Source organism: Eretmochelys imbricata, chromosome 6 (assembly GCF_965152235.1).
Source record: "Eretmochelys imbricata isolate rEreImb1 chromosome 6, rEreImb1.hap1, whole genome shotgun sequence".
In the NCBI taxonomy this organism is placed as follows: domain Eukaryota; kingdom Metazoa; phylum Chordata; order Testudines; family Cheloniidae; genus Eretmochelys; species Eretmochelys imbricata.
The window spans coordinates 90,326,486-90,346,939 of NC_135577.1; the positions used below are offsets into that span (position 1 = coordinate 90,326,486).

General features: G+C 38.5%; 1 protein-coding gene across 7 annotated transcripts in view; it reads left to right on the top strand.

Annotated features, from left to right (window-relative positions):
- The window catches only part of LOC144266013 (YLP motif-containing protein 1-like), a 140,618-nt gene that overhangs the window by 44,555 nt on the left and 75,609 nt on the right, over window positions 1-20,454 (top strand). For 5 of the 7 annotated variants that reach the window (XR_013346402.1, XR_013346403.1, XR_013346401.1 and 2 more), the window contains exon 17: window positions 1,170-1,256. Coding sequence is in view for 4 of the 7 variants with exons in the window: in XM_077819138.1 (XP_077675264.1) it covers window positions 1,170-1,256 (87 nt within the window). In the remaining 3 variants the exon portion in view is untranslated. Of the gene's footprint in view, window positions 1-1,169; window positions 1,257-4,684; window positions 4,737-10,495; window positions 10,627-13,917; window positions 14,099-14,487; window positions 14,896-20,454 lie in introns of those variants that run through there. The other 2 variants (XM_077819140.1, XM_077819142.1) reach the window with 2 other exon arrangements.

The following is a 20,454-nucleotide window of genomic DNA, read 5'->3' on the forward strand; positions in this document are numbered from 1 at the left end:
AGTCCTTGTTTTGGGAAGTCCAGAGACTCTGTCACAGAAAACAAATATCTGGATCCATACTATGTGTCTGGAGAGGAGTGCTTTGAGAGAAAAGCATGTTGCTCTCTGTGTACCAAGGGGAATTTACTTTGACATGCATTCTTGGCATTTTAGCTTTCTGTATTTCTGTAATCTTGTTAGATATTTTAGTAGGTCAAGAGATCTGGGACTACATTGGTGCACAGATCACGTACAGTTTGAGTGCAGCACAGCTGTATGCTGATGTCAGAGCAGCTTTCACAGTGGGCTTAGAAATGCCTGAGCTGTGAAAGTATGAAAACAGAATTTATTCTTTTCAACTTGACAATTCAAGGTTCCTTACAAACCATGAGATCAACAATTCATTTTCCAGTCTACAAATACTAATGCTCTTGAAACTAGTAATCTCAAAAAGAGGAGCAAAAGCCTGAGTTCTCAGGAAGAGAGAGTATGAGCATAGATTTGGGATTTATTCTACTCTAATGTGGGCATCCAACTTCCATTAATGGCATGAGGAGCTGCAGACCCATTGAGAGGGTTTTATATTCCTTGATGCATATGTGAACGTCAGCAAAGAGATGGGTCCCAAAAAGTAATCAGTTATATGGGCAAAGTTGAATATGTGCATAAGTTATTTCTGTATGTGATAATATTCCTCTGTTTTTTTCAAGGTATCTGTCACTCTGGTATCTAAAGTACTCCAAAGTAAAGACTGAGTAGAGACATGTTGGCAGGTAGAGGGGGCATTTCCCTGCAGTATATAAGTAGCAAGTTTGGGATCCTTTTAGAGACTTCAGGTTTTGACATGAATTTGTGTACAGTTTGTGTGTGTGTAAAATGAGAGAATATCTTACTATTACAGGCTCCAGTAACACAAAAGGATATCTGTGGTGGAGAAGGTCGTGACTTCCCCTCACCAAATTCCCCATTCTTTTCTGTGGCAAGAATAGAATCTGAAATGAAACCGTTTATGTAGGGAAGAAAATGGAGTCTGTCTCAATATGTTGCACCAATGTATTTGTTTGAATAAATCCTCTCATTCTGTTCTCTCTTTGTTGGAGTTTGGGGTCTACTCTGCACCCTTTGGATAAGCAAGTAATACTCAGAAGTCAAGCAATGCAGCATAATTCTGTGTGTGTGTTTTGGACTAGGTGGAGATGGAGGATTTTGATGCTAATATTGAAGATCAGAAAGAAGAATCCAAGAAAGATACAGCAGAGGAAGAAGAAAGCGAACTGGTAGGAGATACCTCACCCATCTCAAACAAAGTGTATTTTATTAAAATAACTAAAATGGAGTCTGTTATAAATCCCAAACCTCTGCAACTCCCAGGAGTGTAATGCTAATACATACATTGTTTGTGATTGGTTTCTTATGGATGTCTGAGAGGATTTTAGTACTAAATCTTGGTCTGTTTTTCTTAATTGATTTTAAAAAATCTATAACTATATTTACTATGAATAGGAATAGTATTCTCAACCGAGCATGGTACCATGCTCCAGGCACACATCTACAAGCTACAACCTCTGGAGCCTGCTTTTTGTAGACAATTCAGGTTTGAAACTTCTCAGGTGGAGAAGGGGAAAGCACATGTACTGTTACATATGGAATACCCTGTGTAAGTACAAAGACATGCAGAAACCCTGTGGTGGGAACAGAGTTTATTTAAGCTTAGCTTACTTAAACTTGCACTTGTCTTACAAACTTTTCTTGACTAAAGTAGTGTCTGACACCACTTAATGCTGTACTTATCTCTTAGAAAGGTTTGGGAAGAAGCATGTCGTCTTTCCCAAAGTACACTCTCTTTGTTTGCTAATAATAGCTGATTACTTAGTCTTGAGGTGGGATATCATTCAGATAACTGAAACCTGGAGAGTGGGCTTTAAGCTTCGTTTTATTTGCTAAATATTTAAAAGGCCATGATGGCTTATTAAATAAATGTAACTTCTTGGAGCTGTATCAACTCAGTGCTTGATGAATTGTTCATGCCAAATCCTGGCTCCTACAACCAAAGAGCTAAATTGCAATTAAAAAAAAGGTAACAATGATTCTGAGAGACACTGAGACCTTTTTCCTGATGAAAGTTCACTATTCCTTAGGAATGGGGTCAGCGCTGATAGATTGTAGAAGAGAAAGGAAATATAAAAGTTAAAAAAAAAAACTCTCCGCAGGCAGAGTAGAGATTAATAAACATTTTTTCTATTGATATGACTCATTTATTCTCTTTACTAAGTTATCCTTTGACAGAGAATAAGTCTGAATAAAGTGTGATCAGGAGTTCCAACTAAAGACACTTCACTGTTTGTAGGAACGTGGCTATTAACTTCCGACTGCCTGGAAATGGGCCATACCTAAAACAGATAGTAGTGTCTTTAGTTTTCTAGAGCACCCTGTATAAAAATATATATATCTATATAGATATATAGATGTGTGTGTGTGTGTGTTTCTATTATGCAATACATATAACCACAGATTTGAGTTGCATAAATCAAGGAGAAAGCGGGGGGGTTGAAAATTGAGTAAATTATTAATTAAAAACAGTCCACATATAAATATGGCTTCCATTCAGAAACGCAAAAGAAAAAACAGCAAAGAGTTATCTACTACAGTTCATCTCTGCTACTCTCTGATGTGGCCAATGTCAGAGAGAGGCATGCCAGACTGATACAGAAAGGTGGAACAGTGCACTGTCTTTGACATCTGTTGTCTCTTTGAGAGCCGTTGGTGGGAGTTCTTGCATTCATTTTGTTACACTTCCATTTTGCCCTCGGAGAAGGAGGGGTCAGAAGCACCTACCAGCTGGCAAATGTCCCTGAGAGACTGTCTTGCACCAAAAGGTGACATCTGAATCTTGTCTTATACTAACTGAAGGAGGAGGATACAGTACAGATTCAGCACATAGAACACAGGGCATTTAATTCACATCATCATATAATGTGACCAGCTGTCCCGGTTTTATAGGGACAGTCCTGATATTTGGGGCTTTGTCTTATATAGGTGCCTATTACCCCCATCCCGATTTTTCACACTTGCTACCTGGTCACCCTACCATCATAGTCACTCATATGTTGATATATCAACTCTACTGGATTCTTTGTATTGTTAAAAAAAAACTTTCTTTTCTGTGCTTGATGGTATGAAGTATTGACATTTTAAATTCAGTGTTGTTGTCAGCATATTGGTAAAACTAGTGCAAATAGCACAGTGTTCCATAAAATGCCGTGTTCTAGTAGTAGATGAGCTTTTGAACAGGTTTTAATGCACAACTTACTAAAAATTTTGATGTAAATATACAAGTTCATTATAGTTAATAGTACAACACAGATGACTTAGTTCCTACTAAATACATACTTGATTTAAAAAACTATTTGCAAATTAAAATACATAATCTGTAGTAAACTAAAAATCATTCTTAAAATGCTGAAACTACAACTTGATAAAACTTAGAATTGTATAAGAACTTTGAAAGAGTCATGCTGTGGTGTATGTAAATACAATGTATGCAACAGCAGCATCTCTCTCTAGAATAATATACTCTAATCTAGTAGTTAGCCTGTATAGTGCCAGTATACCCTAGTATCTATAGAGAGCGCCTATAAAGAGAGTAGAAATTGAGTTAGTGTAATAAAATTGATCTAAGGATTGGGGCTAACCTCTTGCTGAAACCTGTTTATAGGGATGCTTACCCCTCTCTAGAGAGAATAATACTTATAACAAGTTTCTCATACAATATGTTTCAATATGTTGGGTTTTTAATATGACTACATAGAAATCATTAAATAATATAACAATTTAAGCAGCTGAAACTGGAGTATATGAGAGATCATGGACAAATAGTATAATTAAATCCTCACTGAGCAAGCACTGTAAAATGGAAATATCATAAAAGAATAATCAAGTGGATCTTGCAGAATTTAAAATTTTGAGTCACATGGAATAAAGTAGCTGAATACTTTATTACATATAAAATGCATTCTTTCTGTTGTTGATACAGTAGTTGTATTTCTATGACAAGCAATGTTTGAACTATGATACATTTGCAGTTTTTCAATAAGCAACTTTTTTAATGTTTATATCTCATGATTCAACAAAATCTAACTCTAATTTAAACTAGTAAAACCTTTTTTATAAAAAAGGATTTACCATTTAATATTAGAGTCCGTACTAAGTTGACTTTGCATACTAAATTTTAGTTTGTTCCTTTAATAGGAATATTCAGTGAAGTCTGGCTGTAGTGAATTGTTCTGGAAATACATTCTTAAGAGCATATGGCTAATGTCATTTTTTTTGCAGTTGTATTTGTAGTGCATTGAATAGTCTCAACACCTGATAATTTATGTTACAAAACCTATGCCACTTCGGGCAATATAATGTTGTAACTTTGCACGCAGTTTCAGTACTATTACTATCTGTTAAATTTGTTCTGTGTTTGCAGAAGCAGCACTCTAGTAACAGTGCAAAAGAGCCACTAAAAGCACTGAATATAAAGTGGATATAGAAGTTCTGAAGTGTCTAGTAACCTGGTTTCCCTTAGTTGCTAACTGTGAATTGCACTTTACCAAAAGAAATGTTTTGAGCTCCCATTATAATGCTTTTTCCAGTTCAAAAGTGATATGCGTGTGTGTGTGTCTCTAATCCTTCGAGCTTCTCTCTGTGTATGATTTAGGGTTACATTCCGAAAAGCAAATGGGAGATGGACACTTCTGAGGCAAAGCTAGGTGGGTATTTTTTTTTCCCTGTTTTCTATAGTTGGTATCTGATGATGTGTGCAGAACTTTAATTTGCTTATTTGTGCAGTTTTTCTTGCCAAAGACCAAATGGCTTGTGTATGTGATCTATGTCATAGATGTGTATGTGAATCTACAAGACATTTCTCTTCCATGTAAAATGTAGGTTCTCTTTTCTGCAATAGTAAAGGTAGAGATAGTCTAATGTTCCTAGCCATAGCTGTTTTATACACTTTGACATAGAGTACACATTTCCATACTGATGCTCATCCACCTGTTCAAGGGAAGTAGTTTGTTTGAAAAGAAAAAAAATGCAATATTTCATTCTTCCTCTGTATTGTAAATAGGCAACTGAATCCATTCACAATATACCACATTCGTATTCGTGCTGCATACATTTTTTTCTTAAGTCTAAATTTTCAATTGAAAAAGTGTCTGTCTTGCAACATAGGTGTTGTGCTGGCTGAAGGAAAGGCTGGTGTACCCTACTGCTTGCATTTTCATTCAGTTTTACTAAGTCATCACAAAGGGGTTACAAACATAAATACTATACCATATCCTGCTTCTATTTTACGTGTACTTTTTTTGAGCCAACAGGAGAACATGGTTAATTTAATAATTAAGGAGAGACTGTTTTTCCTTAAGAGAAATATTTAGTAGGGAATAGTACTGGAGAGCCTTCCAAAACTGTCATGTGACCAGATAGCACAAGCTCCGTACTCTGAACCTGGTTCTGAATGATCCAGTCATAATCACTTACTTTCAAAGACCTAGATATAAAAATTACTGTCAGCTGTTCAAATGAAATTCCTTGAGAATTGTGGGACACTTTTCAGGGGATTCAGAATGGACCTTTCTGGAAAAGGAGATGATTTTAACTCCACTGCCAATCTCATTAACATTGCTGTGCTGCTAGATGTTATCTGTTATAACTGATATTTCCATCAAAATCAGCAAGAGAAATGCAGGCACAAGGCCAAGTGATGGAGCATGTGTGCATGCAAAGGAATTTCCATTAATATGCAACTTTTGAGCAACAATGTTTATTTCAGGAATGGTACTAAAACAGGATCTTTGAACCAACCTGGGTAAAAGGATCACTTTCAGTCACCTTTATGATAAAATAATAGATATCTGAAAGGGGATGTGTAGTGTAAATTTCAAAGAGCAAGTTCACTATATATAACTGCCTAACCGTCGGGACAGTGAGTCTGAGTATGTGATACATGCCTCTGTATTCTTGTTTTCAAATCCTAACGGCATCATAGAAATGGCACCAGAAGACCCTGTTTACATAAATGGCCTTTTGTCGCCTGCTGTTTGACTGCTTTGCTGCAGCATCTTTTCTGCTGCCACGTTCTCTTGATGAGCCATTGAAATCCTGATGGAACATCTAGACTTCTTGATACCTTCAGCACAGCTGGATGAGCCTTTTCTCAGTATCTGAGGTCTATCAAACAGCTAAGCAATTAAAGAAGAAACTCATTCCAAGGGTTATGTGCATTCTTGCTGTAGAGTTCACAACCCTGGTCTGTTGTTAAGCTTATTTCTTAGGGCTTGCCGTGATAATTTTTAAGAAATGTTGTTTTGGAAATCATAGCATAAAATAATCTGTGTGGTTAAAAAATTCAAAGCTGTTGGTTATTGTGTTATATTCCAAATAACTGTTGTTTTTCATTAAATGTGCATAAGAGGAATGGAAGTGTCCCATTACACACAACTAATATTTTTAAACACCTCCCAAAAAAATCCCTCAATTACACACATTTTACAAATATCAAATACTGAAGCCCAAAATATGTATGATACATAGAACAATTGAACTGTTTTAAATATATATCATTCTTTGTGTGTAGCATCCCCAGCAAAACTGAGTATGGAGCAGAAACTAACAAAATTTTTAAAATCTCCCCCTCCCCACATTGTTAAATCTCACTAATAAAAAATAGAAGCAAAATAATTGTTTTTATAATACGCTTTCCAGGTAATAAATCCAAATTATAAAAGTAATGTAGGATCATCTCCACTTAACCCAAATATGTACAAATAAATGTAAAATAAACTGCAGGGTTAAACTCCTAACAAAATGACTCTGTTAGCCACTGATCTTGACATCAGCTGCACACATTTCTTGTAACTAGCTCTCATCAGGAACTCAGCTAACAGGACAACTGTATCCCACAGTCACCATGTCCTGTTGCTAAAGAGGTCTCACCCTGGAAACAGACTGAATCTATCCCTGTTGGGATATAAATAGCCCCTTCCCCAATAAGTCTAAATTCTACAAAAAGCTATAGAAAAAACAAAATTTACTAAAAACAAGTATCATATTGCTACAAAGAGCCCTAAATCCCATTGTTATGGATGCTGTTTCCTAGAAGGTTGCTCTATAAATTCAGGCATTGTCAGCCAAAACTGTGGTTAAGAAACCTTGCGTTTTGGGACTTAAAAGTGGTGATATCTGGTGCATCCTAGGATTTCCAGGGTAATGCTTAGTAAGTCATAGTTATTCCTAATAGTCTATTTCAGCAGTGACTGATTAGAACTGTATACTAAATGGTGTGTAAAGCTGTAATATAGATTTGTTGTTCCAGATTTGGATTGTTTCCTGCGAGATACTGGCCTGTTCAGCATGTTTTCACACAGTAGACAGACTTTTACAGAGGTGAAAGGGCTGAAAGGCAGAATCTTAAGCCAAATACATTTCTTTGATGGATTGGTTCACCCAAATCACTTGGCAGCTACAAATTCTGTTGTGTTTTCTATTTTTATTTATAAATATTGTTACAGGTAAAGTACAACAGAATTTTACTGGCTACAGTGTGTCATGGAGAATGTCTGAAATGTTGAGCTTTTGGCTGAACATGCTTGTGACAGTCACCAAGCACATGAAAATCTCCTTGCCTTAGAGTTCTTGCTTTGGTTAATATTTATTCTGGCAGGGATGGTACATTCCTCTTCTGAATACTGTGCTCCTGCATACTGCTGCCCATTTTTCATACATGTTCTGGGTACAACCCCAGCCACATTTCTGTTTAAAATGTATATCAATGCGCCCTTCTGTATTTGTGCAGCAAGTTCTTCCATTTACAGCTTACAGAAATCGGCTAATGCTTGTTGTCTTGATTGAGGTATAATTGCCTCTTTGAGTATATTATTTAAAAGTATGGTTTAATAGTGCAATGTTCAGACCTCACAGATGGGAAAACTACCTTCACAATATCTGAAGTATTATCTGCACTGTAAAACTTTATTCTAGGATGCAAATAACATTTCACTCAGGCCACTATGAGTTGTTGCATAAAAAATATGAAAATTATAACTTTTTTTGGAGGGGTGGCTAGTATTGAGAAACAAAAAGTTATTGGCTAATTTCAGGTGCTTTTATAATTAAAATAATTAAGGTGAGTTTTTAAGAAGTTTCACAGATTTTAAGGATCCTGCCATTTTGCTATTTTTAAAACTCTAAATGGTAGAATGATTAAAGTTTGAAAATTGGGTGCTAAATAACCATTTCTTTCCATAACTACCATCGCGGGCTCTATATTACAAAGTGAAACCTTGTCTCATAACAACAAACCCTTCTTAGTTGATCTGCCAAGGATCAGTGCAATAGGACTTTGAGAATGCTTCAAGGAGTGTCTGCTCTGGGGGCACCTCTGGACATACCTAGAAGTACCATGGCATAGATGGCAGCGGATCTCCCTGGAAGGGCAGCCAACTTCAGACACAAAAGGAGATTAAATTTAAAAACATACTCTGTACTGAGATAAACGGAGTCCTTAAAAGAAGGATTATTCAAACTGATGGTGCAGTCCTTAATTCACCTTTTTACATTTGAGTGTTGCAAAACTTTAAGGTACCGATTTGCGACTTTTGTTATACACAGGTGAAGTGGGAGAATTAACTCTTTCATGCTGGTGATCAGATGTGCTTGCTACTTGCACTTAGCATCAGAAACTTCTGATTCGCAGTGGGAAAGTGTTGATATGACTGCCTTGTCACAGAGTTCCTCGACTTCTCCATTTGTCACAGTTTAAATGTGTGTGCTGCTCTCCTTTTCAATGCTGTTTATTCTGGAGACCCTTATAATAGCAGTGGTCTGTGTTGAGTAATTTGTGAATAATACTAGATGGGCTTGGAAGTACCTTTACTGTTGGACCAATACAAAGGAATTTCCCATGGCTAGAGTTTCTCTCGTGAAAGGAGATGGCATCTCTCTATGGAGCCGTAGTCACAAATTTGGCATATTTGACTTTGCATTGTTTCTTCTTTTATTCTATGTAACTATTAGCACTTCAGGAAAGCAGATACAGCTATTCTGTGTTGATTTTTAACTGTAGTGTCTTTGGGGAGGGAATTAAAAAATGCTTTGCTTGAACAGATGAAAGATTTGAATCTGTCCCAATTAAATGGGGCATAATGGATTCTTGAAAATTCTAGCATTAAATGAGGGAGGGATTACTTTATTGGTTTGTCATGTGAAGTTTTACTGAAGTATGCACAAGTCACCATTTGTTTTTTTTTTGTTCTCATGACTTCCAGTACTACTCTGCTCTTCGCTATTTTAAATAAAACAAAATTCATCTATGTACTGAAATTCTTTGGATGCACATTTTTAGATTGTTCTTTTCTGCTGCCCAGCAAATAGGTTGCTTTGTATTTGATTAGTTTCAGAGATCTCCTGTTGGCTAATTTAATAACATCAGTGACTTCTGAGCTAGTGTGTCTGTCATCACTGGCAATGGTTTACAGAGAACACCAAATAACTGTAAAAAGTCACTCTACATATACTTTAATGTGGCAGTGATTATAGAAATTGTTTAAAATATAGGGGCAACAAACTTACTACATGACATTATGAACCAGTGAGTAAACACCAATGGGAAAAAAAGGTAGTGGAATTATTTTTAGCTCTGTAAAGCCAGTTTCATATCTTCACACCTATTAGTCCTTAACCTTATGTACTTGGTCTCTTATGTACTTGGTCTCATTACCACTAGCAGTCTGCCTTGAATAAGTGGCCAAAAACAGGAAGTTCGTATAACTCGATAAATGTCATCTTGTTTCACCTCATCTCTCAGGCTGGTCACTCTGGTTCAGTAAGCAATAGAAGAAAAAAGTGACCTTTGGACAAACTTACTTCTTGAGCATTCATGTGTGTGAGACCTCTCACACTATGAATAATAGATTGAGTCTTTCTGCAGTCCCAGGATTTTGTGTTCAGTAGAAGCAGCTCTTCAAAAACTGCTTACTATACAGTCCTTAGTAGGTTTAACAGTTTGATGGACCCCAAGTTCCTGATATTGCATGTTATACCATGTTTGACACGGTATTATACCCAACACTTGGAAGAAAATGTGTGGCTTTAATATTGTGTTAAACTGCAGAATAGATGGGACTGTCATTCCACCAACAGCTTCCAGCAGCAGTGTTATGCCTGCTGAGCATGGACTCTGAATGATGTAAACTTCCAGGAAGATACGTTTTCCTCCCTCATACGAACGGCAATACTGAGTGTTACTGACAAAATTAATATGAAAGATATATAAAAATTGGAAATGGGGGTGAGTCTTTGGAGTTGAAACAAACTAGAGATCATTCCACTCATCAACACAATCTGGATGTGCAAGTTCTGCTGCTGTGAAATACAGACTCATTCTTTTGAAAGTGTTCCCTCTCTCATCTTGTTTGTGTGCCTTTTTCACAAATTTTCTCCTTTAACGCTGAGGCTCTGTGTTTGTTCTCAGACAAGCTGGATGGCTTGCGGACAGGCACAAAGAGGAAACGTGATTGGGAAGCAATTGCCAGTAGGATGGAGGATTATCTTCAGCTTCCAGATGACTATGATACACGTGCTTCTGAACCTGGCAAGAAGAGGGTAATAAACTCCATTAGTGCTTAATATCTCTAAAGGACTCATACAGCATTCTCTCTGCAGAACATAGTCTGCACCATTCATTCAGTTTGCCTGCATATAGGACCAGTGTGAAATCATTGTTTCATTTCATTGTCCCATTAGATGCCATGGCAGACTGTTCTTAAGAACATGGTCTTCCAAACACATACAGATTTGATATGATAAAGTGAGCCATTGAAGATAGTAAAGATTAACAGCATATGTCTCAGATTTTGAGAATTAGGAAAAAGATACACCATTCTTAAGGAAACGTTCTAAATAAAGATGCAGACTTTCTAGAGAAGCCATGGAGATGGGTATTCTGTGTATGGTGTATGTTTTGTGGGGGGCACAAAAGGTATAGTATATAATGCAGAAAAGAGGCTAGGAAGTTTGTACTGTGTGTTGTATATGAGAGAAGAGGAAAATAAAATGGGTTTTATGTATGTGACTTATGTTCTGTTAAAGTTAATCGATTTTTATGGTAGGCTTTGTAATAAGGGTAGTGAAGGAAACAGCATGTGTTCTTAAATTCAGGGCAGGTTCAGTTTGAGTGATTTTCTTTGGAAAAATAGCTTCTGTATAAATAAAAATTGATCCTTTATCATCCCTGATTGTGTGCTGCTGCTTGAAATACTTCTATGAATGGAAGGTAAAAATGCATGTAGACACAAGAATGTACAAATTTGCATGAGCATCACTTAAAATAATAATCTACCATAAAATTAGATCTCTTAGAGTTAAGGTTACTTAATTACATTTCCTGTGAAGATAGTCATTGAAATCAAGGAAACTGACAGTAAAGTCATTTACAGCTATAGTCAACCAACTTGTGTCTTACTCCCCTAAGGATCAATAGAATATAGTCTGAGTCCTCAGCTCCACAACAAACTCCCTTTTAATTCCAACATACATTCAATAATCCAAACTCTAATCTCAGCAGGATTAAGCTATATTATTCTCTATAGATGTGTGTAATCATAGTGTCTATACTAATTGTGCATGGAAAAATTTGAGGTTGAAGTGCAGGTTTGTGCATTTCAGAGGGAATGGGAGGAATTGGTTGTGTACATAGTGGTTAGTTGTATGTTAAAATTGAAAGAGTTTGTCATGGAGCTGAAGAGTTTGTAATTGTGTTTGGGTGATAAGATGTAAATTGAGGTTGGTATGGATGTTAACACTGACCTTTCTAGTGATATCCTTAATTTTTAATGATCATGGTCATAGAAAATGCAATTGAGCAACCTTTAGTCTAAGCTAATTTTTGTGGAGAGCGTCTTTGATTTTTTAAAAGTGTAGGTAGATGGATGAGTAGGTTAAGTTTGGCCAGTGGATCTGGGAGGAGTGGGGGTATTACGGAGTTTTGGGCAGGAGGCTATGAAGGTGATTGGGGAGGACAACAGTGGAGTAGTTACTTGGAGGTTGTGGACCAGGAAGGGGTTTAGCAGGAGAGTGATACTCAGTGTGAGTTTGTGCAGGGTGGCTAGAGGGAAAAATAAGTCTGGAGAAGAGGACCCGAGGTTTCTTCTGATGAATGTCTTATGGTTTAACAGACAGCTTTGTTCCAGGGGACCACTTGCTTACAAACAGTAAGAGATTTTCAGAGGTGAAGGGAGTTGAGGGGTGGAGCAAGGTTGGGTAGCAGCTCTCCCTGGTTCCATCCCCACCAGGGCCCCTACATCACTAAGCAGGGAAATACTCTTTACATTTATTAACCTTTTATTTTTATAAGTATAAACATTTATACAAAATTAGTGGTAATAGAAATACATGTAAAAGTTATTTCCTTGTACACTGGGTTAGCAGAATGAGGACATTGAACTAAGTAGGTTGGGGAACTGGGCTAGTAAGTGAGGGGTGGGCATTGAGGGCCAAGGAGTCAGCAGAAATCAGGAGTGGAGGGCAGGATGGGGAAGAGATTTGTTCTTGAGGGTATGTCTGCACAGCAAAGAAAAACCCAAGGCTGGCCTGTGCCAGCTGACATGGGCTTGTGGGGCTCAGGCTACGGTACTATTTCATTGCTGTGTAGACTTCCGGGCTCAGGAGCTCTGGGACCCTCCCATCTTGCAGGGTTCTAGAGCCTGGGATCCAGCCCGAGCCTGGAAGTCTACACAGCAGTGAAACAGCCCCGCAGCCTGAGCCCTGCAAGCTCAGGTCAGCTGGCATGGGCTAGCTACAGGTGTCTAGTTTCTGTGTAGACACACCGTGAGTTGCCTGCAGATACTGCTTCTCTAGCCTTGTCATCACTCTTCCTACCTTGTGTCCTGGTTACAACCTTCCCATTAGTTGCTTTTATGCCCTCTTTCCCCACACCCCAACCCCTCATTCCATATATGCACTTATGTGTGGGTGAGAAGGTGACTGCAGCGGTCTGAACAGATCCGAGATGAAGATTGTTAGTGACTTTAAGAAGCCGTAGAGGAGGAAGTGGCAGTTGTCAAGGTGGGATGGGACATAAATGCATGAATGAGCAACTTAGCACAGTGGTTGAGGTAGTGAAAAGGTTCATTCAGAAATGTGTCATAGAAGCCAAAGATAGAAAAGAACTATTGATTGTGACTCTCCTTCAGTCAGTGCAGGATTGTTCCCTACAGTATATCTTCTTGTACTTTGTCCAGTCTAGTTTTAAATGACTCCAGTATGTAATTAAGCTTACAAGGTAGATGCAGAGAAAGATTATAGTTATGAAAAAATTGTAGCTCAACATTGTGGTATCGTGTTCTCTGTGCCATTTCGTTTGGGACCAGTAGAATACTGATTCGTGCACACTATGGTGGTGAACACTAAGAAGTAAGCCTATGTAATCCTTCCTTACAGAAGCACTGTTCTGTTCTGTGGCTTTCCTCCAGTTGCCATCAATCCTTCCAAACAGAAAAATACTTTCCAGTGGTCTTCCTCTTGGTTCCTGTGAGCAGTAGGCATCCAGCCATACTCTTCCTCTAAGCCTTAGAATAAATGCAGCCACTATGCTCTGAATCACAGAATTATTAGTGTTAAAATGGAAAAGACTTAATCATCTAGTCCATCCCCCAGCCAGTGCAAGATTTTTCTCTACCCTGTGATATATTCAGAACATTCCCTTTTAAATGATGTAATTGGTGGAACATCCATTGCTTCCTTTGAGAGAATGATTTGGGTCTTCAATTTCAGAACCAAAATGGTTGAGTGCAGGTTAAGAATTTTCTTTGTACACTAGCCTGTGTGGGAAAGGCCTACTAGTGTTCCAGTGTTTATTCTTGAAGGGCTGTCCTACTGACATTGTGTTCTTCATAGGTGAGGTGGGCAGACCTAGAAGAAAAGAAGGATGCAGACAGGAAGAGGGCCATTGGTTTTGTGGTTGGACAAACGGATTGGGAAAAGATCACAGATGAAAGTGGTCATCTTGCTGAGAGAGCCCTCAACCGCACCAAATATATCTGAGACAATTATTATATGGAATTTTTGTATCTTTAAGGTAAGTGTTCCACCATTATACAAATTTCGTCTCACTGTTTTTTAAGAGTTGAGGATGAGATTAAAGCACACACATTGCTAGGGTTCTCCCTCCAGATATTCTTGTCTGGGGCCTTGAATGGTAGGTGGATTTGTCAGTTGTACACGTTCATTGGTGTATAATCTCCTGTGTGTAGCGTCTCAAGATTGAAGGAAAAGGGGTATCAGCCTTCAAAATCTCTAAACATTGTCAGTAATAAGAGTGTAAGTGTTCATTATAAGTTCAACCGGAATATATGTCAGCTGGATACCTAGTTATTCCAATTCCAGATTCTACATTTATTGTATTTGAATTCTGACCATTTTTAGTGATACATTTCTCAGTGTAACAGACTTTTCTTTTCTTTACAGGCCATTTACTTTGAGGAGAACTGAACCCAGTGTGGCATGAGCATCCTGCATGGATCATGTCACTACCATCTTCACAGATTATTTTTGTTTCTTTTGTTTTTAGTTTCTGAAAGTTCCTTGAAATATTGGCACATGATAACCAGTGTCCCCAAAAGACATACAATTCCGCTGCACCTAAGCGAGAGTTTTCATTTTAATATTTTTTGGAGGGGAGGGAGGGTCAGTAGTTTTAGCTGCTATGCGTGGGGTAGGGTGGAAAAATTAGGCAGAGAATGTTTCCTCCACTGTATTGTAACAGAATGTCTGTATCACCTTTGCTTTGTGGCCATTCTCGTTTTATACTGTACGTACCTTGTAGCTTATTGTACTAGGAAGCAGAACAATAAACTTTCACTATAAACCCAGTGAGTTTGGTGGGCCATACAGCATGGGCCTTTCTCTTGGTGTTTGTTTTACCTTTTAAATGTGGTCTGTCTTCACGTGTTAACAGAATGTTCAAAATCGCCGTCATCTGGAAGAGGCATCATGCTTCTGTTTGAGTGCATGTCTTACCTGGGGACTCCAGGAGCCACCTGCTCTCCTCTTTGTAGCCAGCTTATTTTTTTAGGTCTTGGCTCTTGTTGGCCTACAGTAATTTTACATCTTCTCTGTCATCTTGGAGGGCAGCTGTTCTTTGAAGTGTTTTCTGGATTGTTAGTTTCTCAGCTGTTTTAAATTTCAATTGCTACCTGTGGGTTTGAATTTAATTTTGGAGTACTGAAATACTCCAGGTAGTAATGTGGAGTGTGAAAAAAGTTCCTTTATTGCTGAGTTTGAAATTAAACCAAGTAATGGAAAATCGTGAATGTGGGAAGCCCTCTCAAGGGGAGCCCAGAAAGTCCCTGTGGTCACAATAGGTCAGGTGGTCTATTTGACTCCATATCAATGCATGTTCATTCCCCTCACAAAATTTAATTTCACTTAAAAGAAGTAATGAAGACTTTCAGATCTAGAGCTAAAGGATACCTCAGTCTGGCCAAGAAATGGGCTTCACCTGATGTAAAAGATAGATTAAATAATTGTCCACTTTGAGAACAATAGGGTAGGGACTTTATGTACATTATCATTTGTCTCACCACTGATGGACAGAGTTACAGATTTGCTAATGAGCAAGTTGAATAGATCATTTTTGTTCTTTCAGGGTTTCCAAACCAAAGGCTTACGTTAAGACTTGTATGGAAAGAGAAGGTGCTAGATTATCTGAAAAATGTCTTAGTTGATGGTGAATTATTTGAAATTGCTGTTCTGCACACTTTGAAGAAAGTGAAATTCTAAAAGCGTCTTCTGTGCTCCCTGTTGCTCTGCTGAGTGATTACATTGCAAATTGCTTCTACGTTTATTAACCAATCAAGACTGGTGAGGGCATTGTTTGGTACATTAAATTAGAGCCATTGTTTGTAATATTGAATGGTTTTTGTTTGCCATTCTAATACATTTCTGTTTACTTGACATTTCTCAGCCTGATTCATTGTGTGTGATTGAAAGCTTTTCTCAGGGTGAACAACAGACTATCTGAATTTATGACCTGAATGAATGTTTACATATAGAAAAATCAAGCTCCTTGAATGTAATGCTTTTACACCAGAAGGTAACAAATGTAGATTTGTGTGTACACATCCCATAATACAGCAGTATTTACTTTCTGTTTTTAAATGTTGCAAAGTACTGTCTTTGAATTCTCACAAAGTTGGCATTGCGCAAAGCAGTAATTGCCAGGAACTCCGGGAAATCAGAGGGCTTTTGTGTCCTTGTGGCGATCAGTCAAGGCTTGTCTCAAAGGAGTTGCTTTCTCATTCCTCAGCATAGTGGCTACCAGAAAGATTCTGAGGCTACCAACTGGAGTCTGTCCATAACAAATCTGGACCGCTGATGGTATTTCCTGAACCCATTTTCACTTCCTGTGCCATTTTGATGGGTTAGTTTTATATCCAGACGCTAAGAGCTGATGTTTTCATTATAACCTTCAGAATCAGTCTGAATCAAGTTCTAACACTTTTCTTTCCAGGAGAAATAATTCTTCTGGAGCGTGCAAGAGTCATAGAAACAGAGAGTGGCAGAGGGGATCACAGTGTCTCCTCTGTTCTCATGCAGTTTGTAGCAGAACTGAGCAGCCAGCACTCAAGGAGGCCATGCTGTTTTTGTTCCCTTGGTCTGCATGCAAGGAAGGAGAAACAGACACAGAACACGTGAGGGGTTACACTTGTTACCAGTCAGATGTGACAAGAGATATGGCAAATGACAATTAACTGGAAGGGCAGTGCAAATTGAGTATCATGTTTACATTATGAAAAAGTTCTGTTGCAAGTGTTTGCCAATATCCTCAAAATACGGTGAATTTTTTTCTGTCACGTTGATGTTTGTTCTTTACAGGTACTATAATGCATCCACGTCTACAGTAATTTTATGATCTTTGCCATCTGTGTTGCAGCATGGTGGTGAGTATGAGCACCCAGCAGATCAGCCTGGGGCAGATTGTTGGGAAGTGGCTCAGGAAGAAAGTATTATATCTGCGTAATATCAGAGCATCAATCTCCACCATGTTCCATGCACTCCAGTCCTTCAAAGAATGAAGTAATCCAGCACTTTGAACTGCTCATCAGCACTGCTGGCAGAATTATAAATAGCTGGATTGTCACATCCTTGGTCCATGCCCAGAGAATGGTGATGGTGATTGATTCAGAGCACTCAGCTGTGGAATATGACAAAGTTGGATCCTCTTTGCTGTCCTATCCAGTATCCACAGGCAGCTTCTGGGACTTAGACCCCATGCTGACACTGCGCTCATACAGCATTGGGAATAAAAAATGCCTTCTACAATCTGTGGTTAACTAGGAGAATGCACCCCATTCTCTCAGATTATGACCTGGCTATGATCATAAATGGCTTTGTTAACTCCAGATTGTACTGTGCAATGCAAAGTACCAGTGGTTTTCAACCTTTTTTCATTTGCAGTCCCCTAAAAAATTTCAAATGGAGGCGCAGAGCCCTTTGGAAATCTTAAACATAGTCTGCAGACCCGCATGGATCCATGGACCACATGTTGATAAACACTGTTCTATAGTAATGACAACCTTTTGCGGACTCCTTAGACATAGTTTGTGGACTCCCAGGGGCCCAAAAACCACAGGTTGAAAACCACTGCAATATACCATGGTTTGAAAACATTATTTTTAAAAATGAAGCAACTGGTGCAGAATGCAGCACCCACCTCTTCAGCAAGATTGGTGGCTTAAGAGCATTTCATCCCTGTTTTTCACTTGCTCCACTGCTTCGCTAAAGACTGTCGCACCTTCTTGGCCTTCAGTCACTCTTAACATCTCTGCTCTTCAAGAACAATGAAACTGTCTGTCCTGAGGATAAGACTCATGCTTTTCCACAAAGCAGTTCACAATCAATTAGCATTTTCAAAGGGCTAAAAAATGTTTTACTTAATCTGCGCCTCACAGATAAGATGGATGCTGAGGAAACAGTTTGTCGTAAGTCATCTTGTATGCTTTTACTCTAGAAATCTTCAGTAAACCATGGGGTTATGGCTACGGTGTAAAAAACCTGAATAGAAAAGAATCCTGTACCAACTTTGTTGCTGTGGTTGTTTGTTTTTTCACTTAGGTGTTGAGACTAGCTAATCGGTGTTAGTGGTATCTCACATTATTAGTTCCCTGCAATTACAAGAGAAAAATTACATCTTAGTTCTTCATATCTCTTCCTCTGTGATTTGGTTTGGCATTCATTGGATTTGCTTCAATCAGCTATCTGAATCCTATCCATCAATGAATAATTTGCTCCTTGCCTGTCAGTTGCTGCACTACACATCGCTGTTTTTACATGTTTGTAAAGGTGTTGTGTTAAATATTTTCTGAGGCCTTTTGAAATCTCTGTGCAGACATTTGGAATCACTGGAGAAGGTTTCAGATTCTGTTGGAGGACTGATCTAAAAGATGATTATCTCTGTTATAATGACACAGTGAAAGGGTCCATCTATTCCACTACATCCTGTCTTCAACTGTGACCAATACCAGATGTCTCAGAAGAAGGTGCAAGAAGCCTCAAAGTGGGCATTTATGGACCATAACAGTTTTTTCCAACCCCTGCTCCTCTCAGTTTAGTGATTGCCATATGCTGAGAAGCATGAGGGTTTATATCTTTACCAAACTTCATTTTTGTTAATCATCTTTAATTGTAACTGTAGATGTTTTCATTATTCATATAAATGTCCCGTCCTTTTTTGAATCTGGCAGAACTCTCAATTTCAATGATATCTTATGGCAAAGAGTTTGATGGGCTACTTGTCTGTTATGTAAAGCAATATTGCATTATTCAAGAAGCTCAGTGTAGTTCTTTCTTACTCCAGTTTGTGGGCGTATCAATACGATGGGCAGCAAATTTGAGCAGAGAAGTAACAGATTGTTCCTTGTTCCCATTTTGATATATGTTGTGTGTTGTGCACTGAAAGTGCTCAGTGCTGTACAGAATCCAGATGAAAATGCCGTTTCTGCCCTATGATGCTTGAAGTCTAAAAATATAATTGAAATGCAGCCTCTTGCAATGTGGTTCTTTGCAGTGAAGATCATCACTACATACAAGTTCCAGTCAGCAAAGAAAAGTCTTCTTGAACTGAAACTTCAAAATGTACTTATTAATTTTTCTGGCAAAAATTGCTAATAGATATTTAAGGACTAGAGCAGATCAGATCTTCACATGTCCCTTTCTAAAGATACTTCTGCAGCACAGGAGCCCATAGCATCATACTATGGCATTGATGCTCTGTTAAGATGAAATCACCAATATCACTTCCTCTGACATTGGGGTTTACCTTGTATTTTTCCCATCCATGTACTCGCCAACCCTGTGACCCTAACCAGATGAAATCTCTGCTAATAGGGGTGCAGACCTATACTTGCTATTCACTGCTTGAACACTTTTTGGACTTCAGCACCACTGGAACACTCATTCCAAGTCTTCAATAAGGAATGACATAATCCAGCCCTTTGAACAACTCGTTGCCACTAATATGAGTTTGTAATTTCTGGCAGAAATACAAAAAATAATTCTCTTAATGCAGCTGCCCCGGTGGTAACAGCATTTTATCTCCTCAAAGAGCGATTCCCAGTTAACAGAAGACACCATTTTAATAATAATGCTACTGTCCAGGGAACTACAGAAGCAGTGATGCTTCTGGGCAGATCACAGAGCTTGGAAAAACCACTGTTGACTTGGAATAGGAACTGATTCTACTTTCTGCTCAAAATTGACAGCTGTCAAGTTCCTGACAAGGCAGCCCAGCATATGTAGGTGGCATGGGGGGTCTAAACTAAAATTTGCAAGCTCCAGTGAGGATTGTGTCATTCACTATACCTGGGATTCAAAGTGGAAGCAACACCCAGAAGGGTCATCTTGTGCAGAATGTGATGGCCCACATCCTCAGCGAGTCAGACACCAAAGAATACATCATTCTTATGCTCTCCTTCCTCCACTGGCTCCCCAGTTTGCCTCTGACGTTAATGATTGGTCCTCAATTTGAGAGCCATCAGTAGTCGTCCTGGGACCAACACGACTACAGTATCACCGTATATCTCCTTTCATCATCATTCAAGACAATTTTCAATAGTCTGGGACAATGCAATTGACAAAACCCAAGACAAGTGTGAGGGCCAGAGATAAAGTGTACTCAGTTGAGGGAGCTCATCTGTGGAGTTGAGCTATTAGTGGAGATTAGATTAAGCCAATTTTTGACCATGTTTGGTTAATTGCACAAAACCCACCTGTTGCTAAAGCTTTCCCACCAGAAATAGAGAAAAAAGTAGAGCTTGCTAGAACTGGAAAGTGTGAAGAGCAGAATTCTTTATGAATTCCATTCAGGACACCACTATGCAGTTCTAGTTTTTAGCACTCCTCGCTAATTTTGTCAGGAGACTAGAGTAAGAATAA